General features: G+C 33.2%; 1 protein-coding gene and 1 pseudogene across 1 annotated transcript; both read right to left on the bottom strand.

Moving 5' to 3' along the window:
- Positions 1 to 3,498: 3,498 nt before the first annotated feature.
- Positions 3,499 to 4,784, bottom strand: LOC122607338 (annotated as a pseudogene).
- Positions 4,785 to 9,735: 4,951 nt separating this feature from the next.
- Positions 9,736 to 22,183, bottom strand: LOC122606744 (putative calcium-transporting ATPase 11, plasma membrane-type). Its single transcript, XM_043779602.1, has 7 exons — positions 21,908 to 22,183; positions 14,683 to 14,737; positions 12,605 to 14,526; positions 12,064 to 12,219; positions 11,645 to 11,816; positions 10,805 to 11,103; positions 9,736 to 10,386 (listed from the first exon to the last, which is right to left on the bottom strand). The coding sequence occupies exons 1-7, from the start codon at positions 22,082 to 22,084 to the stop codon at positions 10,081 to 10,083; spliced, it is 3,087 nt and encodes a 1,028-aa protein (XP_043635537.1). The 5' UTR covers positions 22,085 to 22,183; the 3' UTR covers positions 9,736 to 10,080.
- Positions 22,184 to 24,868: the final 2,685 nt, after the last annotated feature.

Below are 24,868 nucleotides of genomic sequence, written 5' to 3' on the forward strand. Positions count from 1 at the left end.
ACTATACCCATCTCCCCCATTATTTTTAATTTCAGTTTTTTTTTATATATAAAAATTATGAATTATTCGAGGAAAATGATAAATTGTTCTAACCAAATAATCTAATAATTTTCTTAATATATTAAGAAGGTGACATGCGATATCTACTAATTCTTTTTCTTAATCTTGTCTCCTGATTTTTTCACATGTCATAATTTCATAGTAAAAAGTTTATTAAACTATTTAGTTAAAAAGATTAATCATTTCATACTAATGTTAAGAAGTGTAACATGTATTGTTTAAATTGGATTGGTATTAAAAAGTTCTTTTGAGGAACATATAAAAAAACACATGTAATGATTAAAACTCAAGATCTGACAATTAAGATAAAACCATTTTGAAACCCATACTAAGTCACACTAATAACCAATACATTTTAAGTGAGTTGATTAATTTTAATTTTAAACCCATACTAAGTCACAGAGTTGATTAATTTTAATTTTAGCTAATACTTTTTTAAAAAGAAAACCAAAACGTGAAACATATTATAAAAAAAATTTGATATATTTTAAGATTGACAAATTAATTTACTCATACCAAAAACATGAATGTTTGGTATGAAATCCAAAACTTTTCAACCCCTTCTCACTCCAAATAATCATCCTTTATAAACATTATAAAAAAAACTCGAACCATAATAGAATATCCCAACGGATATTATATATTTATATTTTATATAATATAATTCTCATTTAAGTATTTTTTTTTTCTACCATCTACTTTCTCATATAATTACTTAAGTTTATTTCAAATTGTACCACTGTGCGTTATAATTATTTAAATTTTGATTTTATGAATGTATTATTTGCATCATAATTTTATTTTAAGAGGACTTAATGAATCAAATACATTGGGGAAGTGTCTTTTGTAACGATATCCCTATCAAAACATGAAGAGCAAAACTTTTAGGACGTTACCAACATTCAAATTCGGGGTGGGCACATCAATTTAGAAGGTGTTGTCACTTCATCTAATGGTATACATGTTGTCTGATTTATTTGCGATACACATCTTGTTTTTTTAAACAATGACTAATCCCTATAGGCAGAGATTTGAAAAAAATTTCAAACAAATAATCTAAAAATCTTTTTTAAACCATAATAGGATAATATAAAAGTTCAATGATTTTTTTTTCAATTTTATCTTTTGATTTTCAAATGATATTATGGTCAGGAGTATTATTATATTTTGTGAGGATTACCTTTTCTTTTTAGGTGGGTTTGTTAATGACATAGTATAAAAATAATAGGGAGACGGCTATGCCATCAATTAATATTTATTACAAATTAATGTTTTATATTTTTTTTCCCTTTTGTTTACTAACACAATCATTTTTTTTTTGTAAGTATATATATTGAAGATATTTATTTATGTATTTGTATAAAAGAATTCAAAAAGAACTTATAGGTTACCTAAGAATTTAGCATAAAAATGATTATTTTTTTCAAATATTAGCTAAAAATGTATAATAATAACTACTTATAAAACAAACTAGATATTTCATTTTTGGAATCTCTTAACTTTTTTAAGACATTTTAAGCATACATCTTTTAGTTATTAAATTACCTTTATTAACTTCTTAAATCACATGAATTATTTTACATCAATTATTTATTTTACTCGCTGCCGTTGCCGTTACAAGTCGTCGACGCCTACACCGCCACATTGCGCGGATATTCATCTAGTTGTTTTAAAATCATATGATTGTGACAAGTGAATTCCACTAATTTTTTTTCCTAATTCTGTCCTTTGATTTTTTCACAGTTAGCAATACTTTTAAACTATTACTTTAAAAGAATATATCATTTCTTCTTTTAAAAGAAGATTAATCATGACCTATTCAAATACAACTAATGTTTATACCGTTATATAAGCTTTCAAAAATAACATAAACCGAAATATGATTGTTAAAATATCATTGAAAAATCACATAATTGCAAAATACGACAGTAAAAGTTTTTTTTTTTTTTTTTGAAACCACATAACTGTAAAATCACAACAAAATTGAAATGGGATGAGAAATCCATTTGGCACATAAATAACATTAACAGATATTAGTTCTTTGTAATTACTCAATTATAAGGCTTCACCAAATTAACTTCAGTATTAAGTGTGTCCAGAATTCCATTTAGAAGTACTTAACTGGTCCCTAGTCGTCAATAGTACTCGTATTTGTTATTGTCATAGAGTTGACTCATGACTAACACTCGCCCAACCTTTTGTTTTTTAAGACCATGTGAGGACTTCCTAGGAGGTAACCCATCTTGGTTCTACTTCCACTTAAGCATGTTTAACTCGAGAGTTCTCATTAAAATCTAGTGCGTTTGTGGCCACAAAACGCATTGTGTCATGTAGGAGGATTTCTTCTTTATGAACCCGATGATCACTCTAGTCTGCAACCAATTCAGGGCCTTAAATATATTGTGTCTATGTGTCAAAGGAAGCTGCAAAACTGATCAATGCAAGCATTTTTGGACTTTGGGTTTTGATTTTTAAGCGTGTGGTATATTGATTAAATGGTTTGAGAATGATAGAAAAATCTTAGCCCGTAATTCTTTCGGCTTGACTAATCACTCCTTTAGCGATTTACTCTCGAGTCTCGAGCATTGATCAGTTTTTCCGGGATTTTAGTTTATATATATTGTTTTGTATAATTATATAGAATGTTTTGTTTACTTTAAGCGAGTTGTTTCATTAATTATTTGTATGAAAAGCAGTACACATTGCATTGGATAGATTTTGTTGATGACTTAGAGATTTTGTTTCATTGAAAGTTTCATACATGACGGTATATCTTTCCTAAACGAATGACCCAAAAGACAAGCAATGAAGAAATGTTAAAAGTGTATGCACCAAATGACAATCAGCAGTCTAACAAGCTCGTGCACAAAATGCTCACAATGATAATCCACAAATGAAGATCTTGACGTAAAAGGTTCAAATTGAATAACAAGACCGCTCGCTTACAATCAAAAGGGGGTCAACACATCAAGAACGTTTTTACATCATAAGAAAGATATCCAAAATTTATAATCAAAAAATATTACAGCAAAACGCACAACCAAACTAACCTAGAGCAGTTTACACAATGGGCTAAAATCTAGAGCAACCCCAAGCTAAGCTTCCTGAGGTGAGTGATGGTAAGTCAAACCCAATTTCTATGCAGACTTGAAAGTTGAAACTGGTTAGAAAAAAAAACCGAACTGCAGAGCCCATATCGCTTTACAAAGCTTGAGTAAATTAAAGTTTGATACCATTCTTAAGAGAGTTGGATTCAAAAATACCAACACGTGCAGAAAACTCAGTGCATAAGGAGTTAAAAGCCGGATACTATAAGCTAAACTTCTAACTTTAGTATATTTCGAGTTCAAACCCTAATTCAATATAACTCAACTTTGCTGGCAATCCTAACTAGATGTAAAACCAAAGGGGATTTGTAATATTAGATAGAAATGACACTTAAATTCAATCCAAAATGCTATTTCAAGACTGGAAACATCATTCATCATAAGGATTCAACAAAAAGCTTCTTGTTTATAATCTAGCAACAATATTAAAACCTCACTTAAAAACTTAACAGCAACAAAGCATTATATAAAAGATGGAACTTAATCAAAGAGTGAGAAACCCATATCGTCGTCACTCTCCTCCTTCTCTTCCCTTCTTCTCCTCAGCTGCAGGTGCCTCAGCAGCAGCAGCGGCACCACCAGCTGGTGCTGATGCTGCAGCACCACCTCCAAAAGGATGCACCGCCACCACCTCCACCAATAATCACCTGCATAAAAGAAGCCCCAAAGTGTTCATATCTCAAACTATTTCTATTGCCTATCCAAACAGAGGTCTCAATTTAGATGTTCAAGATATAGGTGTAATACAAAATAACGACCCCTAATAGAATACTAGTCATACGGGCCTAAAAATGAATCGTATATTTCTTAAGAATAAAATCTCCTGTATCATTTTATTCATAGATCCAAATACCTTTGAATTCGACATAACCATAATCATACTAAACTAATTATCAACTAAAATTTCAAAGTTTTAAAGAAAGTTATCCAATTGAACAACACAGCAAAGTACCAAAAGTAAACAATCCATTATGTATATATGTCTCCTATTACCAGTATCATATAATTTTTACTTTTATGCATTTATTTAGTCCAAGGTAAATTGACCCCCAACAAAACATACACTTGGATTATAAACTGTTTGGTCCCTTCAAGCTAAAATCCTATCTACAAAACTGATCCCAACAAAACCTTAATATGTATACATACATATATACTTACACAGAGCACTTGTGTATCAACTGGTATCCTAATATCCTATTTAAAACATTTGATTTTCAAGGGCTAATCCATTACTTAACATACATCAACTAATATTAACAAACATTACATACAAAGAAACATAAACCTTAATATGTGTGTGTGTGTATATATATATATATAGATATATAAGATAAAAGGGTATACTGGACCTGAAAAACAGCAGAAGTAGGGAGGACATAGCTGAAAGAAGATTGAACGCCACCAGAATGATCACGAGAAAGGGCAGAATTGACAAGATTCCTTTGAAGGGCGTAAGTTGAAGCTGCAGATCCTTCAAGATCTCCATTTAGTTGCTTTGCTGTCCATTCTCCCCCTGATGTTTTGCATACAAATGTGAATACTCCCATTTTTTTTTTTTTACAAGTAAACGGCGGCCGTGTGTCTGTGTATGAGAGGGGGGAGGTTCACGAGAGATGAATGGTTGGTTTATAAGAGGTTGTGAAACCCTAGGTTGGATTGAAAAGACGGTTTTGTCCCTTGTATCTTTTATCCTTCCAAGGTTGGATCTTCAAATGGGGTTTATATATGGTTATTAAATTAAACTAGCATGGTACTCCCCAGTACGGCGGTAGTGGGGGCGGTGACACTGTGGTGGTGGGGACGATTGTTGGTGTCGGAGACGGTGTCAAGTAGTGTAAATTATTTATTTAAAAGTAACTGATGTAAAAGGTTGATAAAGATATTTTAAAAAATAAATGATTGATAGTGTAATTTAATTATTAATATTAAGGGTAGTGTAAATGAAAATAAGAGACCATTATTTTTACAATATACTATAAATTAATTCCTAACGTGGTTTTTCTATTTTGGTATCTGTTAATTTCAATAACTACTAGATTCATACCCGAATAATGCAATGATAATTGTGTTAACCGTGGTGGTATGATGGTGGTGGCAGCAACGAAAGATATCACTATGACCAACACTATTGGTCACCACTTACTACCTATATCTCGCTGCCGACACCATCTTTCTGTCATATTGCGCTATTAATTACAAAGTATACAAAACATCGGTTAAATCATTTTTTTATGATCAGTCGAATAGCGACGTCAGACAATACCTCACCATACAAGGGTAAAAATCATCAAATTCAATCCTTTTCATGGTGTTGATGAAATGGAGTGATATTTAGAGAAAAACCTTATATAATTATCAATATAAGGAGTCGAACTTAAGACATGTGTAATATGTTTGATATTCTTAATGTACTCGTATTTAGATGATATGTATTTTTTGATATGTTGTTATCTTTGTACACATATAATAAGAATTACTTTCTATATTGATAAATAAAATACATAGTTGATTAAGATTTAATTTCGACTAATCAACATAAAATATCAAGATATTGTTAAATGCATTAAGTGTACGTTTCAACATATATAAGTCGTGTTGTAAGTCATTTAAACTTTAAGGCCATTAGGAATAAAGCGTTCTTTTCCTCACGCACGGCCAAAAAGCACTAAGAACTCCCCTGGAACTTTCGGGGAACGCCCGCTACATTGTCCCCACACACTCTAGTTCTTTTCTGCCCTCTCGTTCGATTATGGACATTGTTCACACTCTAGTTTCTTTTGACCCCACACACTTTGGAGGCTTCTCATTGGTCTTTTTTTTCACTTGTATAATTAGGGGTTATGAGGAACCCCTCACTCCAAGGAGAACTCCCCATCACCAAGGGAACTACACGTGTCGCAAATCTAGCAAAAAGAGGGGTTCCAAGAACCCCTCACTCCGCATAGCCTAAAGGGTTCAACTCCCATAAAAGTCTATTACCATTTTTACCAATGTCTCTCGCTTGTATTTGATTTGTCCTTAAGTTGCGGAAATGGTACCCGTTGGTCATGGGCTTGGCTAATTTACGAGAGCAAAGGGTCTATGAAATCAGTTAAACAAGTCATTTTAAAAGTGGCTTAATGTAAATAGCCTATTATTTTACCATGGGAAGTGATTTTTAAAATACAAACATGAGACGCACAAAAAAATATGTCTTTTAGAGCTATAAAGTATCTACTCATTTTTGTTCACTAAAATTTAGACATTTTCATTATATATATATATATAACACCTTTAATAAAATTCATTTACAATATCTACCCCTTAACACAAAAAATAATTACATACTTACATCAATAGCCTACACTATCACCGCCGCCGTCACCGGTCTTTACCATCGCACACACATCTGTCTAATATACTTCTATATATGGTAAAATGTTTTCTTTAATGATCATTTGTCTTATTTACAAAATCCTGCTTTTTTTGTTGCTATATGAAATGGTTATCAAAGAGCAACTAAGCCTCTTACTAAAGTTAGCCCAGGATAGAAAAATCGGGCGATCTTCATTCGAATAGATAAATAAGACTAAAAGACGACAATCACCAAATCACTACCTTCATGTGACACATTGATTGTCTTTCCACCCCAGCTCGGAGTTAACTATTTCAGAGTATTATTATCACTAGGGTGTTTTTATAAAAGGAACAACAAACATGATGTTTAATGCATCAAATGAACTTTTTTTGGTTTAGTTCAAATATGTTCTTCTTATTATATGAATTGGGTTCAAGAAAAATATATAAAGTTATATTGTTGTTTTTTTCTATCTTTTAAAAAGTGTTACCACCATTCTAAGAGATATTTAACTAACTGAATCACATATAGTGTGACATCTAAAAAACCAGCAGGACACTTTGTAGGACTTACTTTGAAGTTTTTTTTTGGGATTTTATGTAATCTCCTCAAACGACTCAGCCCAATTTAGTTAAAAAGTTGTAATTTATTTTTACTTGGAGTGCGTCGCACCTCATAAAGGTGCGTCGCATCTCAGCACCAGACAGGACCAAAAATTCGTTTTTGACATTTGACTTAACTTACAATCTTTTCACAACTTCAACCAATACATACGTTCAAATTTGTTATAAAAGACCATACACAAAAATTAGAAATTTCGGCATGACCCATTCTTAAAATCGTCGTCAAAACCTGTTACGGATTATGAGTTTTCTAAAAATACATTTCAATCACAATCCAACACATTTCTAATACAAAATGACTCAATAGAAATAACCAAAACTTCCTAATTCTTACATTTGACATAATCAATAATTATACCAAAACAATCAATGTATCATGAGCCAATAGTTCAAAGGAGTCTCTACGGGTTCTATCAACGTTTACCATTTTCCGCATATAGCTAAAGCAATCAATATCCATAAAGGAACTTCAAACTTCAATCTTTATATTACTTAGCTTTGTTTCTGCAACCGGGACAACATATAAAGATGGTAAACTAAAAAGTAAGCAAAGCTTAGTGAATAATCAATAGGTCGTCTAGCGATAATCACTAGCATTTCAACACCCAACCCATCATTTACAATCTTATATTATTCTTGGGTTGATTTATCAAACATGTATCCCTTATATCATTTTCGTTTGACCAAAACTTACTTACGTACCAAAATCGTCATTTTCATAATTGACCAAGCAGACTTCAAACAAGCATAACTCAAGTTCTACTCACTTTCTGTTACTTGATTTCAGTGGCCAAATTTAGCTGACACATATATCTACATTTTATTATTAGTGACCAATATGTGAATTGTCCTTCAAAGGTAACTTCTGGTCGTTTTAAAAACCAACACTGCTGTTGTTGTCATTAACAAAACATTTTTGACCTTAGTGACTTCAAATGACCAGAACTTGAGTTCTACACCATATTTTGACCTCAAGGAAAGTGGCCACTTCAAGCTAATATATTTAGGTACATTTTATCTTCAGTGACCAACACAAGATTTGACCCGTATGAGTCTGTTTTACTCGTTTTAAAGACTGACACAGAATCATTTTTGCTGCAAATTCAGAATGGCTACACTGGCTTCAAAAATTCATAACTTGAGTTCTACTTCACCTTTCAAACTCATTCTAGTGGCCACTTAAAGCTTACACAATAACCTGCAATTTCTTTTTAGGACTCAATAAGTGAAAATTCTGATACAGTAGTGTTTGACTCGTGACAAGGTCAGTAACAAAATCTATCACATTTCATTTTCACTAACAATCATCAAAACTTTCATGACCCCACTAGAAACCCCCAAATTGATTAAATTTCAAGAACCCTAACTTGTATTATAGTAATTAATCCAATATAAAGAAAACCCCCAGATTCCCAAATATAATTATTTATATGAACCCTAATTTCTACAAGAAATCAAAACTGGGTTAAAAAGATTATTAGCTTAAGAAACAATTAATCAAATAAATTGGAAATCACACTTTCTCTTCTTCCTTTCTTGCAAAATCAGCCCCCACACCCAAAGACACACCAAATCCTCAATTTGATTGCTAGAAATCTTGAATGCTCATGTTATTATTATTATTATTATCAATTGAAGGTTTCTTAGATTTAGATGGAAACTAGAATTTCACCATTGTTATAGTGAAGAATTAAAAATGAAGAAAAAGGTAGTTGGTGATTTGTAATGAAAGGAAGTAAAACAAAAAAATTTCAAGAAGACACGGCTGACAATCTAATATGATGCCACGCCTTCATCTAAACAAAAAGGGGTATTATACCCGCTTGTTAGGAAACTATTTTAATGGTAGAACTATAATAAATGTTAATTATAATTGCCCTAAAAATTTAGGATGTTATCTTTTCAAGTAACATACCAATGTTGTCCGATAAACGACTACGTGTCTGTTTACTTCATAATGTGTATGCAAATTACATAGCCAAATGAGTACATATAAGAGATGAATATTTAGGAAAAGTGACAATCTGGAATTGAAGAACATGGCAAAATTTACCATAGCAAAGGGTAAGAAAGAAGTAATAGTGTAATTGTGAAAGTTAACATTCACTTGAATCAAAGAAGCCATTTACAAAAGAAAAGGATACATAAATACAAAGGATATCTTAATTCTTGATAGTGATATCAGTTCTGTTTAACATCTAGGTGGAGGCTTCATCTCTGGTAACCTTTATATTAAGGGGTTTTCGGAAATTGGAATGGTTTTTGACTCGGTGTTGGATGTAACAGAGCCTGGTTAAAACAACTAATCACAATGATCTTAGCATTAACCCTCATCTTTAGATGGTGAGGGGCATGTTCTATTCGACAGTTGACGATCCAAATAAAATTATAAAAAAATGCTTGTCATAAGTTATGCAGAATAGAGAATATCTAGCATCTTTAGCTGCCAGTCCTAACGAATTATGTCAAGACGTTACAAGGTATTACAAGGCTAACTGAGTGTCTGACATCTTTTTGTTCTTAAAGACTTCAGACCCATTTGCTAACTTGGATAAACGACGTTTTAGGCACCAAGTAGGTAAACATCATAAAACATAGCAAAAGGTGAGTTGAAGTTGCCAAGGATGGCTATACAAATTACATGATATAAAATTTGAAGTACAAATCAATGTGATTCAAAACTGTTCTTTTCTTAGGCACATTTCATTTGCATATGACAAAAGCCCATACGCATGAAAGCCGATCTTCATGGTAACCTACAAAACTACAACCATCTTGTGAACAAAATGTATAACTTCAAATTACAAGAGGAAAACCAACAAACATGCAAACATGTTTTCCCCGTGTTATGAAAGCTAAGCACTGTGGTTAATGTTAGAAAACAGTGTGACTCATCCAGTTCTGAAGTTGGTCTTGTTCATGAAAAATTTGTGTTTTTTTGGCATTATTATCAAACAGCTTGTGGACCAGAAGCGAGGGGATCATAACCGTTATGTTGTCGCTTGACCACCCATTTCTCAACAGGTATACACTTCAAAACAACTGCAATCGGCATGCTCACAAACCCAAGTGCAATGCTAAGTAGCCACAAATCCCAGTCTAGAGGAACGGTGCTTGCAAAAGTGCCAAGGAACTCTACAATGATAACTTGGAAGACAACAGTTGATACCATGACACCAAGGAATATCCAACTGCTCAACATGCCATGGAAAATGTTTATCTTGTCGATATCCCGACTGTTTATTTCATTAAACACCTACAAAAAGAAGCCGGGTCAAACAACTATTGATTAGAGGTGGTATAATGGGCGCGTGGGGTAATAGGTCAAGACGGTAAAGTGTTCATATAGGTTGAACTGTCAGGGTTGGCTCTACCCAAACACTATTGCTTCACAACTTTACATCATTTGCTTTATAGGTGCTTATTGTGTATTTCACTACTAGGCTGATACTTTGAAAATGTTTTTAGAGGTTTTAAGCAATAGGCTTACACTTTGGGTGCTTTTGACCCATTCAACCTGTTTCTTTGGAGTTTTTTGTTGCTTCACCAGATCATTCAAGATAGAATATAGCTCATTAGCTTATATACCTACCCATTCGTAAGTAAAAAACTTAATGTAGGTAAATAAATGTAGATTGCTGTGGAAAAAAATGAGTAGCAATTTCAAATTCTACCTGGCAGAAGACAAAGGTATTGAATATGAAAGTATTAAGGATCGCAGTGGCATTCTCCCCATGCAAATTTAAAATGGGTTTCCCCGCAAAGTTCAAGACAAATAGGATGGCCATTTGGTAAATGCTTTGGCCAATGATGTTCCTCCACATGGTTATCGTAATAAAACTTTCAGTTCGCTTCACCGGTTGTCTCTTCATCAGTCCATCATTCGGTGGTTCTGTGGCCAGTGCTAATGCACCCAAAGTGTCCATAATCAGGTTGACCCATAGCAATTGCACAGCGGTTAGTGGAGCAGACCCTGAAGTTCAAAACATAAGCGAGATATCAATTATCATTACTATTAGCCTTGAGACCACATTGGACAAAATTAGGAGTCAAAAGGGGTAACCGTTTAGTCCAAAGCAAAACAAATCGGTTCAGCTTGGACTGACTGGTAGATACTTATCTCATCCACCTAGAGATTTTCATAATTAACTTCCTAAATATGTTTACACTAATAAAGTGAGTTAGGATGTTTTAATGCATTTGAATACACTTAGGATGACTTTACGCCCATTTCTTGTTTACAATAGTACATTTGTCCTGTTAAAGATATAAAAAAAACCGATTGACTGATATATAGGCAAATGGTCAAAAGTGCCAGCTTAAGGTGAACCTTCCGCCTCTTGTCCATTGATGGGGATTCAAACTTCTTACTTATAGGGAATATTAGACATTTTTCATCTTAGTGTCTAATAGGACATAATGAGGAAATATCAATTATGTCGATAACTCTAACTGGCCACTATAATTGCAATATATTACTGCAGATAGGAAGGTAAACATAAAGACCAATGCACCTGTGATGCAGGCAGAAACAAAGTTGATCATCAGAGCAACGATATTGACTGTCAGCTGGAATTGAACAAACTTTTGAATGTTTATGTAGACTGCACGGCCCCATTTGGCTACTTTAACTATTGTTGCAAAATCGTCATCCATGACAATGACATCAGCTTGTTCTTTCGCAACCTGTAGATGTATGGTACATTGAGCTCTTTGATTATCAAATGTACGAACAGTTTTGTGATCAATATAATGGATTAAGGGCTTACCTTCTAGGCCTTATAACAACTTGTTAAGTTTTTTATGTAAAAGTTAAGGAATGAGCAAACCCATTTTTAGTTTCTTGATACGGAATTTTGCATTTCAAGAAAGCCATCTCAAAATAGATAGGGAAAAAGACATTTATTTCAGCCAGATGATAAAAGACACCAACCTCTGTTCCAGCAATTCCCATGGCAAATCCAATATCCGATTCATGCAAAGCTGGAGCATCATTCGTCCCATCACCTGTCACTGCAACAACTTCGGACAGGCCCCTCAAATGCTTAACAAGCTCTAACTTGTCTGTTGGCGATGATCTAGCCATAACCTGTACCCATGGAAAAGCACTTCAAATTTCGGTAGAAAGATGGGAAGGTTGGTTAAAAGGGCATTCCAGTGCAAGTCAAAACTGCCAGGGTCGGGCTGACACATCAACACTTTTTTCGTCCATTTATTTAGAAGAAAGGAAAGACACTGAATGCTTAAGCATAATTTCTAGAAAAATGTTATTACAGCAATAACCAAATCTTTGAATAAAGACGATTTAGGAGCTTTGGGCTACTTTTAAGCAATTACGCACTATTTTCCCATTTAACTTGTGATAGAACACAGCCTAAATAGATTTATTCATAACTAAATGCCAAAGATGCCACCTTTAGACTTTAATTCCCATCATATATACTCGAAAAAATTGTGATACAATAAAGTTGTACCTGAATAAATGGTGCTTGTTCACTCTTTTGTTGAGGAGTTTTGTCACGGAAATCCGGCCCCTCAATAGCAACACCATTTTCAGTGAGTATGCCACATTCCTTTGCAATGGCTTTAGCTGTGTTAATATTATCACCGGTAACCATACGCACTGTAATACCAGCTGCTAAACATATTTCAACTGCTTCCTTTACCCCTGGTCTAAGTGGATCCTTAATGCCCACAACAGCAATCAATGTATACCCGTGGGCTGGTATTTCTTTTTGCATATCAAAATCACCCTGAACATCAATATAAGCCAAAGAAAGAGTTCTTAAAGCATTATGTGCGAAACCATTAATAACATTTGTAACAGACTTAGCATTTTCTTCTGTCAATGAAACAGGTTCTCCGCTATCATCTATGATCTTGTCACACATTCCCAATACTATTTCTGAAGCACCTTTACAAAAGGCACGTACTTGACCACTCGGAAGAGCTGTGATCACAGACATAGTCTTTCTTTTGGAATTAAAAGGTATCATTTTTAGTAGTTTAATCTCTCTACGTATGGCACTAAAATCACCTCCCAAAAGCAGACCGTATTCTAGTATTGCTGATTCGGTTGGGGTGCCCAAAATAGAAGTTTTACCATCTGTATCTTTGACTACCTCAGAACCTGTACATTCAAATATACACTGCAAGAGAACGGTTGATACATGTTCAGGTAAATCTGATGGTTCTTTAGCATCTTTCACTTTACCAAATACCCAAGCTTTGTCAACCACCATATGATTTGTTGTTAAAGTCCCGGTTTTATCGGTGCATATGCAAGTAGAAGAGCCCATTGTTTCACAAGCAGAGAGATGTCGTACAAGTGCCTTGTCAGCCATTAACTTTTTCATCGCAAATGCAAGGCTTAATGTGACAGCTAAAGGTAGTCCTTCTGGTACTGCAACAACTATAATAGTTACTGCAGTAGCAAAATAGTCTAACATACTCAATGCATCACTTGAAGTCCAACTTGAAAGCTCATTTCTCATTGCCTTTTCTATGATAAAACGAATAGCCAAAACAAGAAAAGTCAACACGGCAAACACTAATCCAATTTTACCAATTATAGTAGCAACACCGTTTAATTTCACTTGCAATGGGGTCTCGTTTTCTCCTTCTTCGCTCAACGTTTCCATTAGCTTTCCCCATTCAGTGTTCATACCAACGGCTGCAACAAGCATTTTAGCTGAGCCATCTTGCACTTTGGTTCCACCAAGAAGAAATGGTTTCTTTTCATCTATATGTACAGGCACACTTTCACCCGTTAAGGAGGATTCATCAATTAACAAACTGTATCCTGATATAAATATCCCATCGGCTGGAACTTGGTCACCAATGGATAAGTGTACAATATCTCCAACAACTAAGTCATAAATGGAGACCTTTTTTCGATATCCATCTCTTGTTACATGACATGATATTTTTTTCTTTTCTTTGTCTAAATCTTTAAATTGTAAAGATTGTCTATAGTCACTCACAGCAGTAACAGTAACTACTAGTAATATACTTAGCAAGATTCCTAAACCATCATATATACCATCCGGAAAACCTTCGGTGGCAATCCCTACCCCTATTGATACCACCGCACAAACACTAAGTATGATCAGTGTTAAATCATGAAGAGCTTCCCATACAAACTTAAGAAAGCTTTTAGAAGGCTTCTCGGTATATTTGTTGACACCATAAGTGTCTTGTCTAGGAGTCAAATCGCATGATTTGACTCCTTCATCTATGTTGACTTCTACTGCTTCTGCAACTCCATTAACTCCACCAAGAGATCTTAAGGTCTTCACCTGATACTTTTGAACCATGGATGCAAGTTTATTGGGATTCTTATGGAAGTCGGAAACTTTTGCAGCATCTGAATGATGATTTCCATCATGAATAATGCCTGTCATATAAGAATGTCCAACGGAGAAAAACAAAAAACAGAAACGATATGTTAATTTCATGCCTTACGATCATTCCACAAAACAGACGAGGACAGAATCTACGTTTTATTTTACTTTTGCATATTTATAGTATATAAAAGTGCATATTTTCATACCATCTTTAAACCGTTGTGCTACTCTCACAGCTAGAAAGCTAAGCCGAAGATTTTCCTGGAGAATGTGAGACATGGAAGATATTATTAACTTCGCGTAGTTAGTTTACTAATAATAGTAATTACTAATTAAGAGTTAATGAAGTATAAAGTTAATGAGCTCACAAATTCGAATAAAATGTTACAAGTAAATATACGCTCCTTAAGGCTACAGTTAATACAAGAAATTTATGCAAAAGTAGTTGGAGTAGCCACGACTTAGCGGATATGGGCTTAGACAAATATCAACTATAACGCAGCTTCCGCACATGAATATTGTGCATATAAGTAAACACTATGACAAAAAGACAATACTCATTCAACCAGTGTAATACACTCATATTGTGTTATTCAAACTATTCTTTAGTTGATTATTTGGCCAAAACTCCTGTTTAATCCGGCGTTCAAGCTTATAACTACTTTTCCCAAGCATTTTATGTCCTCGCAGTTAAAGACCAAAAAACAGAACTTCTTTCCTTTGCAGTGGTCGAATAGGAAATGATCAAAACATGTTAATGGGACCAAAAGAAATCTTTGGCCTCCTAAACACATCTTGCGAACAAAGACCCTAAGACAATGGTAACAGATAAGTAAAATAGTTTCTGGCGTCATATTTTATATGATATATGTCATATGGCCTGAAAGTTGGTCCTATTGACAATAAACAGGTTCAAAAAAGAAAACTGATGCACATTTGATGTATCAGTAAGATTTAGTCACCCATGTGAATATAATATTCTGACAAGATATATCAGCAAGGTGAATATTATAATCTGATTTCAAATATTTAATTTATTTATGATATATAATATCACTAAGTATGCGCGATCTACAGTGAAAGTCATGTGGTGAACATTGTTGGTTCAAAGATCTAATCACCCTTAACAACTGTGCATTACTAAGTAAAGCATTCTCGGAAAACAAAACTGTATTTTAACTAGATTGTACAAAGTATATTATTTTAGTACATAATTTTATATATGAACTATTGTTATATAATCATATATGTACAGTCCTTTTCTCCGCATTTGCAGGGTACGAAATGATTCTTTTTTCTAAACGCATTACTATAAGGTAGGCATAGCATAATGTTACATCTAATGGCAAGAGTCTTGTTTCCTCATAAGAGGTTTCAAGTTCAAATCCTGCTCTAAAAATATAACTTGGGGGTGGTCAAAAAATGGCTACATCCCAGGTAGCCCGAACAGGAAAAACTTATCCGTTTCTTGTTTATATAATTTTATACTTATGTTTTCTGGTATTATATCGGTTGATGACATTTATACTTTAAATACACATTAGTAAATCAATCTCAACTAGTTTTGGTACATATTAGAAAGATACTATTTGACCCGGATTCATTTCAACCCATTATCTAATTTATCCAACCCACTAAATTTTCCATTTTGCTGTCTGAAACTGATATAGTCCTCAACAATTTAAAAGTTGAATGTGACAAGGCCATCTTAATTAGTGATGTAACAGGTCTGTCTTAAAGGATGAAGGAAAATTCCTGGAAACTTCTGTTTCCCAACTTTAAAGGTTCTTTTCTAATGTTCAATCAAAACCATAAACTCTAGTCTTCTAACCAATCAACTTCAATAATTTGTATGCATATTTCTTCAACCACAACATACTACTTCAACTGCATTTTATTCATTTTTCTATGGAACTCGGGTCTCTATTAAGACTTTCGTGCATCTTACCATGAAGCCACCTTCGACATGGTTCCTATAATTATGGATTATAATCTAAATCTGAATTGCTAATAAGAGAAAATAACAAGGTTAGGTGATAAAGTTACAACTATGAATTTTGTCTAACAAGGCTTAAAATAACATTCATACTTAGCCCATAAGTCCATAACCTTGACAATAATCTATAGCAGGACCATTTGAAATGCTTCTTGATGTCATGAAAAGCCAAGTTGTTCTAGGGGCCACTTCACCCATAAAAATCCAACTTTCAATCAATAGGGAAAGGGATAATATTTGTCAAAATCTAATGAAACTTCTTTAACATTTTTGCACCACATTATGAGTCCTGGATGTTGGTGGATAATGGATATATCATTATTGCAAAAAATTCATGCCAGTGTTATTATATCTAAAAGAGTTTATCTTGAACAATATGTTGACTTCTAACTATAAAGGCAGGTTTTCTTAGTAGAAACGAGAGGCATGTGATTTGTGGCTTTGTGCACCTCAAAAACTACTTCATACACCACAATATACAATCTTTATAGCAAACTCTACCTACATACTAGAACAACGATTGTAACGCGCAAGAAGTATGTTATGTGGAGCACAAATCGCTTCCTCAAAAACCCATCGCATCACAACATAATAGATAATCAACTCATTATCGATCTTTCACAACAAAGAAAATAGCTTTACTGGCAAATTATGTTTCAAAGAGTGTTCATACATAACTAAAAGTTAATCTCCTGATAATGATATTTTTACAAAATTAGAAACCCATTTTCTTAAGGAACATATAATATACATTATTGGAGTGTTTTACCTTAGTTCAATGGGAACATCTCTTTCTAAGAAATTTAATACACTTTAGCATATACCAAATCAATAAGTTGCCTTAACTTATTTTAGAGTTTACCCTACAGATTTATATACATCTTAGCATGGGCCAACTCATTAAAAGCATAAATATTAGTTATGATCGGTGTCTTATTTAATTTATTTTAGAGTTTACATTAACTTAATGAAAATAATTTTCTCTTTAGGTTTAAATATATTTTAGCGTGGCCAACTCATTAAAGCATAAAGATTAATTATAATCAATAATCAACAAGTTGTCTTAAATTTATTTTAGAGTTAGACCTTCAATTTTATTTAATAATAAATCTATTATCCACTTATACTCCAATAAACACTAAGAAACATCAGATATTGAACCTTAGCTAAGAAGTCTACCAAATAAGTTAATCCTACATTAACAGAGTTAACCTTGAAACAATATTCTCTTTCTTATAGAGTTATAGATCTTAAACACTTTTTAGCATGGCCAACTCATTAAAAGCATAAATATTAGTTATGAACTTATGATCAATAACAAGTTGACTTAATTTATTAAAAAGTTTAATGGAAATATTTTTCACTTTCCTATAGATCTAGACACATTATAGCTTGGACTTAACTTAAGATTCAAGAGGTTGCAACTACTAAGAGAGAATGCCCTGCCAAACAATCAAGTTGGTTGCAGTTAACGACTTCAACCTCTAAATCAAGGCTTGACATTATTATAAATGAAATAAATCAAGCCCCTACATGTATTATTGGAACATCCCATTTGACTATATATATTTATAATTTTATATCAAAGTGATCATCCACAAAATTTGACTACATCTCTCTATCTATAAGACAAATACATGTTTACAGAAACTCAAGAAAACAATGGGTTGATATTGTTAATAAAAATTATTATTATACTATAAATTTTAATATCAATAAAAATATTCTTTGTAATAATGAAAAATGTTAATGATAATCAAATGAATTTTTTTTAAGAAAGCTTTCTAAGTATGAAATGAAAAACTACGAAAATAGTTTGCAAAATTACAATTTATGAATTGTTGCTTAAGTAACTTATGAAAAATGCACTTAGTTATTTATGATACGACATGTCACAATTTAATGTTAGAGATGAATATAAACACAAAGTTATAATTCCACCTTTTTTTTTTTAAAGTTATAATTCCACCTAAGCCACTATTCAAAAAGACTACATAAAGTTAATGGATGAATAATCGAATCTTAAAAGTCTATATATAAAGTTTGTCAATTATCTTCAAAAACTTTATTATTTATTTATTTATTAAACTAATATAAATCTGTACAATATAAACCACTTTATCGGCCAATAAATAATGACGTGGTTAAACGCTTTAGAGGGTAAGGTTTCTATTTTGTAAGTGGACTCTCTAGTACAAACCAATTAAAACAATATATGTTAGACGATATGATATTCACGAGTAATTTTTATCTTTTATAAAAGATCTATATAAAAGACAAAACAAACCATTAGCTTAGATTTTCTATTTTAATATTTCCCAGGGACCCTGAAACAAAGCATCTTTTCATGCGTTGATATTTTATTACTACTACATTTCAAATGGTATTATTTAAAAAGGTTGTTTGACTACAAAGTTCAAAAACTAATTTATTAAAAGACAATGAATTGTAATAGTCGGTCAGATGAAGCTTTCTACACGTTTTCAGATAATGATCTATAGATATTATAACTTATAAGTTTTAATCATCTGTATACAAGCATTATCCCATCCTTAGGTTACCCAAAGTAACAACCAACGTCAATTCTAAAAAACCGTAGAATTTACTAAAAAGATTATTTAAATTTTTCTTATTGTCAATTACACTAAGGGTATGCTAATGGTGACACAAAAAAGTAAGCAACTAAACTATGATGGATGGTAATGTACCAATAAGTTGAAGGTATTAACCAACACGGAGATGGCCTAGTGGTTAGCGAAGTACTTGGTGACCTTAAGGTTTCAAGTTCGGTTCCCGTTTAGCTCAAAAACAATTTTTTTAAGGTACCCGTTAGTCCGTTACCAATGAGTCTATGCCTACATATGAAGTTCTTAAGACGCGGGTTCGATCCTTCAGGGTGCCCAAATCATGTAAGGATTAGGATGGAGGTATCGTACTAGCATCATATGACTCATACGAGGTGAGTTAATGAGCATCCTAGGTTAGGATAGGACAAGAGAAAGCTTAACATTGAAAACCCAATAACAAGTTGGCTTGTCCAGACACTAACACTAAGGGGAGGTGCAATGGCGAAGCTAGAAATTTTTGAGTGGAGGGTCGGGATCTAAATTTTTTTTTTCCTAACGCTATTTTTCGGGTAATATGTTCAGGTCGGTGATTCGATTCGGGTTGGGTCAAAAATTAAATACTATTATTATAAAAAAAATGTTTCAATCGCTAAAAAACTAAACACTTGTCCAAGACAAAAATAAACATTAAAAAAGAGACAAACGGTTGGTACTTGGTTCGATTCGATGAAGTTATGGGCTAAGTAAGTAATTAGATTATGGGTTTTAGTTTGGGCTAAATAATTTTGAATGAGCTTATGTAAAATGTAATACATCAATTAAAAAAAATTTCACAATTAAAATAGGGGGTCGAAACCAAATATATCAAAAAATTTCTACACGAAACATATATACCCCCTACATCGTAAAAAAAATTTCGGGGGTCGGGCGCCCCTCCCCGCCCTATGGTAGCTACGCCCTTGGGGAGGTGAGCCGAGTGAGAGAGGCCCTTGTAGGACGATCTCTCTTGTGTTTGTGGTAGCATGTGTTTATGGTCCGCTTATTTAATAGTGGTGTATTATTGCATTAATAAAAGGTTTAAACTCACACAGTTGTTGCTTTTAGTATTATAGTTCATTGTAGCTCATAAGTGAGACTTAAAAGCCACGAGAAAGCCCTTTGAGCTGCTTTAGTACCTAAGGGGGACCCGATTAGGCACTAATAAGCCCTTATAGGCACTTTTAACCCATCTTAACCTAGCTTTAGGGCATCTATGCTATAGAAAAACTAAATACGGTTTAAAGCCCCTATCTTAGGTGTCCTTACTTGGGTTATTCTTAAAACAAGCAACAATAACTCTTCTGGGCAGGAAGACAAGCAAGACAAACAAACAACAAATTCGGACAAGAACACTTCCAGACCGTAAAACAAGAGCAAAGGCACTCCTTTCCAAACAGGAACACAAACAATAAAGACAAAAAAAAAAAAAAAAACACTATCACTATTGTTATCGCTATCGCTCGCCTGAGCTCGTTTGATGTTGTCAGGGCTAAAGTCCCCCATTACCTTTTTTATTTAAGGTATTGGCCGACAAGTTGTGAGATAGTCTTGTTATAGACGTTGCTAAGGGTATTGGCATTGGACGTTCCACTTTTATCCTTATACCTTACTCCTAACCAATCTCCTTAATTATGTCACTTCATTTTTATTGTTTACATACCATATCCCAATATTTTGTTGGCAACTCATCTCTTTCTCACTCATACCTCACGCCACATTGTATCTCATATATAAAACACCCCATAAAAATACCAAAAAAAAAAGTTAAACAAAGGAACAAAGAAATTGCATCGTCCATCTTTACCACGCCGCGCCAAAAGGTGTTGGTGATGGTGTTACCGCGTGGTAAACTTCTTTACCACACCTATCTTCTATCAGGTTGCTGTAACTCTAAGTATTTTGATTTATTTAGAATTTTGTGAAGGGAATTTTCATTGCAAAGGATTCAATCCAGCCACAAGTTCCCTTATATCCAGTGGCGGAGCTATGTGGTGGCCATAGCAAACCCAAATATCTATAAAACTCTATATTTTTAGTACTATTATAATGTATTTTTTTTGTTTAAAGGTAAATGACAACCCTACACTGATGTAATTTAATTTTGTAGTTTAAATTTACGCATGTTAGTATCATTAAAACTGTTCGGCGACTCCAGGCTAAATCTGCCACTGCTTATATCGGGATAAAATGCGTAAAATAGATACAAACTTTGGTCTCATAGTCATAATGAAAATGATCTACTAACATTAACATTATTAGAATCAAGTTTCATAATTTGTCCAACATAATATGTTACCAATAGGAACAAGTTGCAGTTTATAAAAACATCGTTAAATCTTATTAAAAAAGTTATAGGTTTCATTTCAGGTATTCATGTAATTTAGATTGAACAGTAGGATAGTTTGGAGTTTAAAAATATAACTTTTCATAATACTGATAATAAAAAATAATAATGTCAAATTAGGACAATGCACCTCCGAAAACCTTGTAAAAGAAAGAAAACATGAAGAAAAATCAGTATTAACACTTTTTGGTTATGAAAAGCCAACATGTTATTGTTAAGATTAGATTTATGGTGGGACCAATGTGTAATAATAATAAAAATAAAATTAAAATAAAAACCATTCACCACACAAACCCCACTCCCCACTCATTTATCCATTTTTCATTTTCACACAAACAACTAAATCTATCTAACACTCCCACGTTAATTTAGAATCAGAAACAAAAACATAGATCTAAAAAAAAAAAAATATTATACACATAAACATGTACAAATAAGTGTATGTATATATAATATATGTATATAAGGAGAGGAAGAATAATGACCTTGATTTTACAAAACCTGTCATTATGAATAACCCGTTTGTCGAGGTTAGCGACATGACGAAATCTACGACGATGGTTTTTGACAACAAAGAGAGCTTTACGCCAGTTCTTGAGAGCTTCATCTGAAGGATGTTTTGGTGGCACATGGAACTCTTCACCCAGATAGCTTTCCACCATTTTTCTAATTAACTTCTTTCCCAAAAGTGGAAAGAAAAAGCTGTTAAATAAGTTAGTAATTAAAAGAGAGAAAATGGATTCGATCAGAGTGAGTGAGTGAGTGAGAGAGGGATGTTAAATGGCCAATACTATCACGAAGTCAACATCCAAGATTTTTCTTTCAAACGAAAGAGCTAAGTACAAGAATGGTCCCTGTAGCTTGTCACCTTTTGCATAGACAGTCCCTCTTTTGATTTAAGAAAAAGTTGTAGCCATTGAAAATCAACCACTCGCACTATCACACACGGGGTTCTACCTCTCGTTTAAACCCACTGTCGTGTTTACTTTTGTTGGAGGTGGTGTTCAACCGTGGTGTCACTGTCACACTCATACCGATATGCCGCATGAAACCTCCATGTTTGTACAGCCAATCCGTTAACCTAGAGAGTAGGAATGGGGGGTGTTTGTGGTTGTTCGTTGGCGATTCCCTTCCGGTAAGGTGTGAGAACCTTTTGTACGCCAAGAAAGTATGTGTGTGTGAGAGTATCCTCTCGTCCTAGCCATCCTTCCCCCTATTTATAGGGGGTTTGCGACTTAGTCTCCAAGTAGGGTTTGAATAGGTTTAATCGGGCCGTGCATATCTTCTCTAAGAATAAGGGATTTGATTTGATCATCTTTCCTAGAATATAGGACTCTTGATAAATACAAATCCTTTCCTTGTTTACCGAGAGCGATACGTACCCTTTGATCGTACCCTGCGTGATTGCATCTGGGTGGGTACGTCATCATATTACTTAGGCCTCTCCTCATAACACCCTACTTTTAACCCACTTCTTCCACTATTCATTATTTCAAGACGCATCAAGAACACCCCCTCCTTATAACCCCCACTTCTTCCCCTCACATCATTTTTTCGAGCCTCACTTTCCTTCACAAAACGTTCGTCTAATATTAGAAGTAAGCACCAGACGCCGGTGTAGGCGCGACTGGTGCTTATAACGTCTACACCCTTTGGTGTGTCGGACGCAGCCAAGACGCCGGGTCGAAGTATTATAAGGACCGACCTTACTAATTCATTAATACCAGATATTAAACTTTGAAGGATTTTTTATAAACAAAAAATATTTATTACCCAACTAAAATTCAAATGATGAGTCAACATCATGTGGTATAATAAATCAGAAGGTTTAAAAAACTATTACAAATATTAATTAGAATTGAATCTTTAAATCATTTTAAAATAAGGATTTTTCTATAAAACTCCTATATACTTTTTATGTTGTCCCTTACAGCCATCTAATTTTTTTTATTTTTCTTTAGTTAATTAAAAGTTGTCAAATTGTCTAATCTAGTTCATCAAACTTTTTAATTTCCTACTTGATTACTAAAATATGTTATTAAGTTTAACGATAGCCACTTCTACTTTTTATATCGCCACGATCATTTGATTCACAATCAATTTTTAAAAGATTTGGAGCATATGGCCCTAGATTAGTAATTGTAGTTATGGGATTTATGACCATGATTATCTTTCTTTTAAACATTCAATTTTAAAAAATCCATTGGTATTTAGGGATGATAACGGGCATAGTATGGGTAAAGTTTAGATAATCCTAGACCCAGACCCAATTAAAAATCTGCATCCCAGATCTGGACCCAAACCAGAATACGAACTCGAACCCCGCGATACAATTTATAAAACTTAATAACATCTTTTAATGATCTATTAAGAAATTAAAAAGTTCGATGACCTAGATTAGACAATTTGATAATTTTTAATGACCTGTTGAGGAACAAAAAAGTTCGATAACCTGAAAGGTACAAAATGAAAAGTATATGGGGGTTTTAAGGGGGGAAAAAACTCTTTAAAATACATATACTCCAAATTTTAAAAACTTTGCAAAAAATAATGACAAAATTGTTTTAAAAAAAAAAAAAACAAGACACTTGCATAGAATAGAACCTTAACTTTGATCAAAATTCTATACTTAAAAACTATCAGACGGCAATTGTGTCATGTTATTTCACCCTAAAACTATTGTCTCTAATTCTCATTTAATTAGGGTTTTTTTTTTCTTTCTTTTTTATCAAAAACACATAAAGCCTATCGGGAGATTGGGGTTTCAGATGGCATCATCTTCAAGTAGCATCCATAGGTCGTCCTTAGACATTCATTATGAAGGTATGTTCTTAACCAACCCTAATATATAATATTATAGGTTTTTTTTAATACTAAATTTAAAAAGAAAACAATCTCTCAAACAAAAAACTTTAATCGTGAAATAAAAAGCTAAAAAGTCTAATGGTTATAGCCGAAGCACTAAATAGTTACAAATGTAGGATAGTAGTTGTAAAAAACGTAGATTAAAAAACGAAAAGAAATAAGCAGGTATGTCGATGAACTAACTGGCAATCAGCCTGCTTCACTATTTACGCGAATTTTCTTTATACAATTAGTAATTGGCTTATTTAATAATATTATATATATATATATAAAATAAGCTATTATACATAAATTCTATATTTTTTTTCCACTGTTAGAGTTTTTAGCTTCTTATTTTTATCTCTTAAGAAAGTTTGCATTTTTTGTATTTCGTCACCAAAATTTGTGTTTTAAGATTTATGCTCTATTGTTTGATCTAATGGAAACTGTTGCCGGTTGACATGTTAAAACTTATAATCCGCATTCAAGTCTATGTCCGGTTGTTATCTCCGACCAACAAAAATCGAATGTATTGTAATATTATAATGACCTTCCAGTACATTATCGAATTGGAATCATCGTCGTCAAAATCTTCTATGGCT

The sequence above is a fragment of the Erigeron canadensis genome, chromosome 7, assembly GCF_010389155.1.
Source record: "Erigeron canadensis isolate Cc75 chromosome 7, C_canadensis_v1, whole genome shotgun sequence".
NCBI lineage: Eukaryota > Viridiplantae > Streptophyta > Magnoliopsida > Asterales > Asteraceae > Erigeron > Erigeron canadensis.

Bases quoted from the DNA above. Each gene is read 5' to 3' on its own strand.
- LOC122606744 (XM_043779602.1), bottom strand. From the start codon at position 22,084: ATGGTGGAAAGCTATCTGGGTGAAGAGTTCCATGTGCCACCAAAACAT. The intron at 12,220-12,604 runs GTACAACTTTAT...CCATGGGTACAG, and splicing joins AACAAGCACCATTTATTCAG to GTTATGGCTAGATCATCGCC. The intron at 10,387-10,804 runs GTAGAATTTGAA...TTCTTTTTGTAG, and splicing joins ATACCTTTGTCTTCTGCCAG to GTGTTTAATGAAATAAACAG.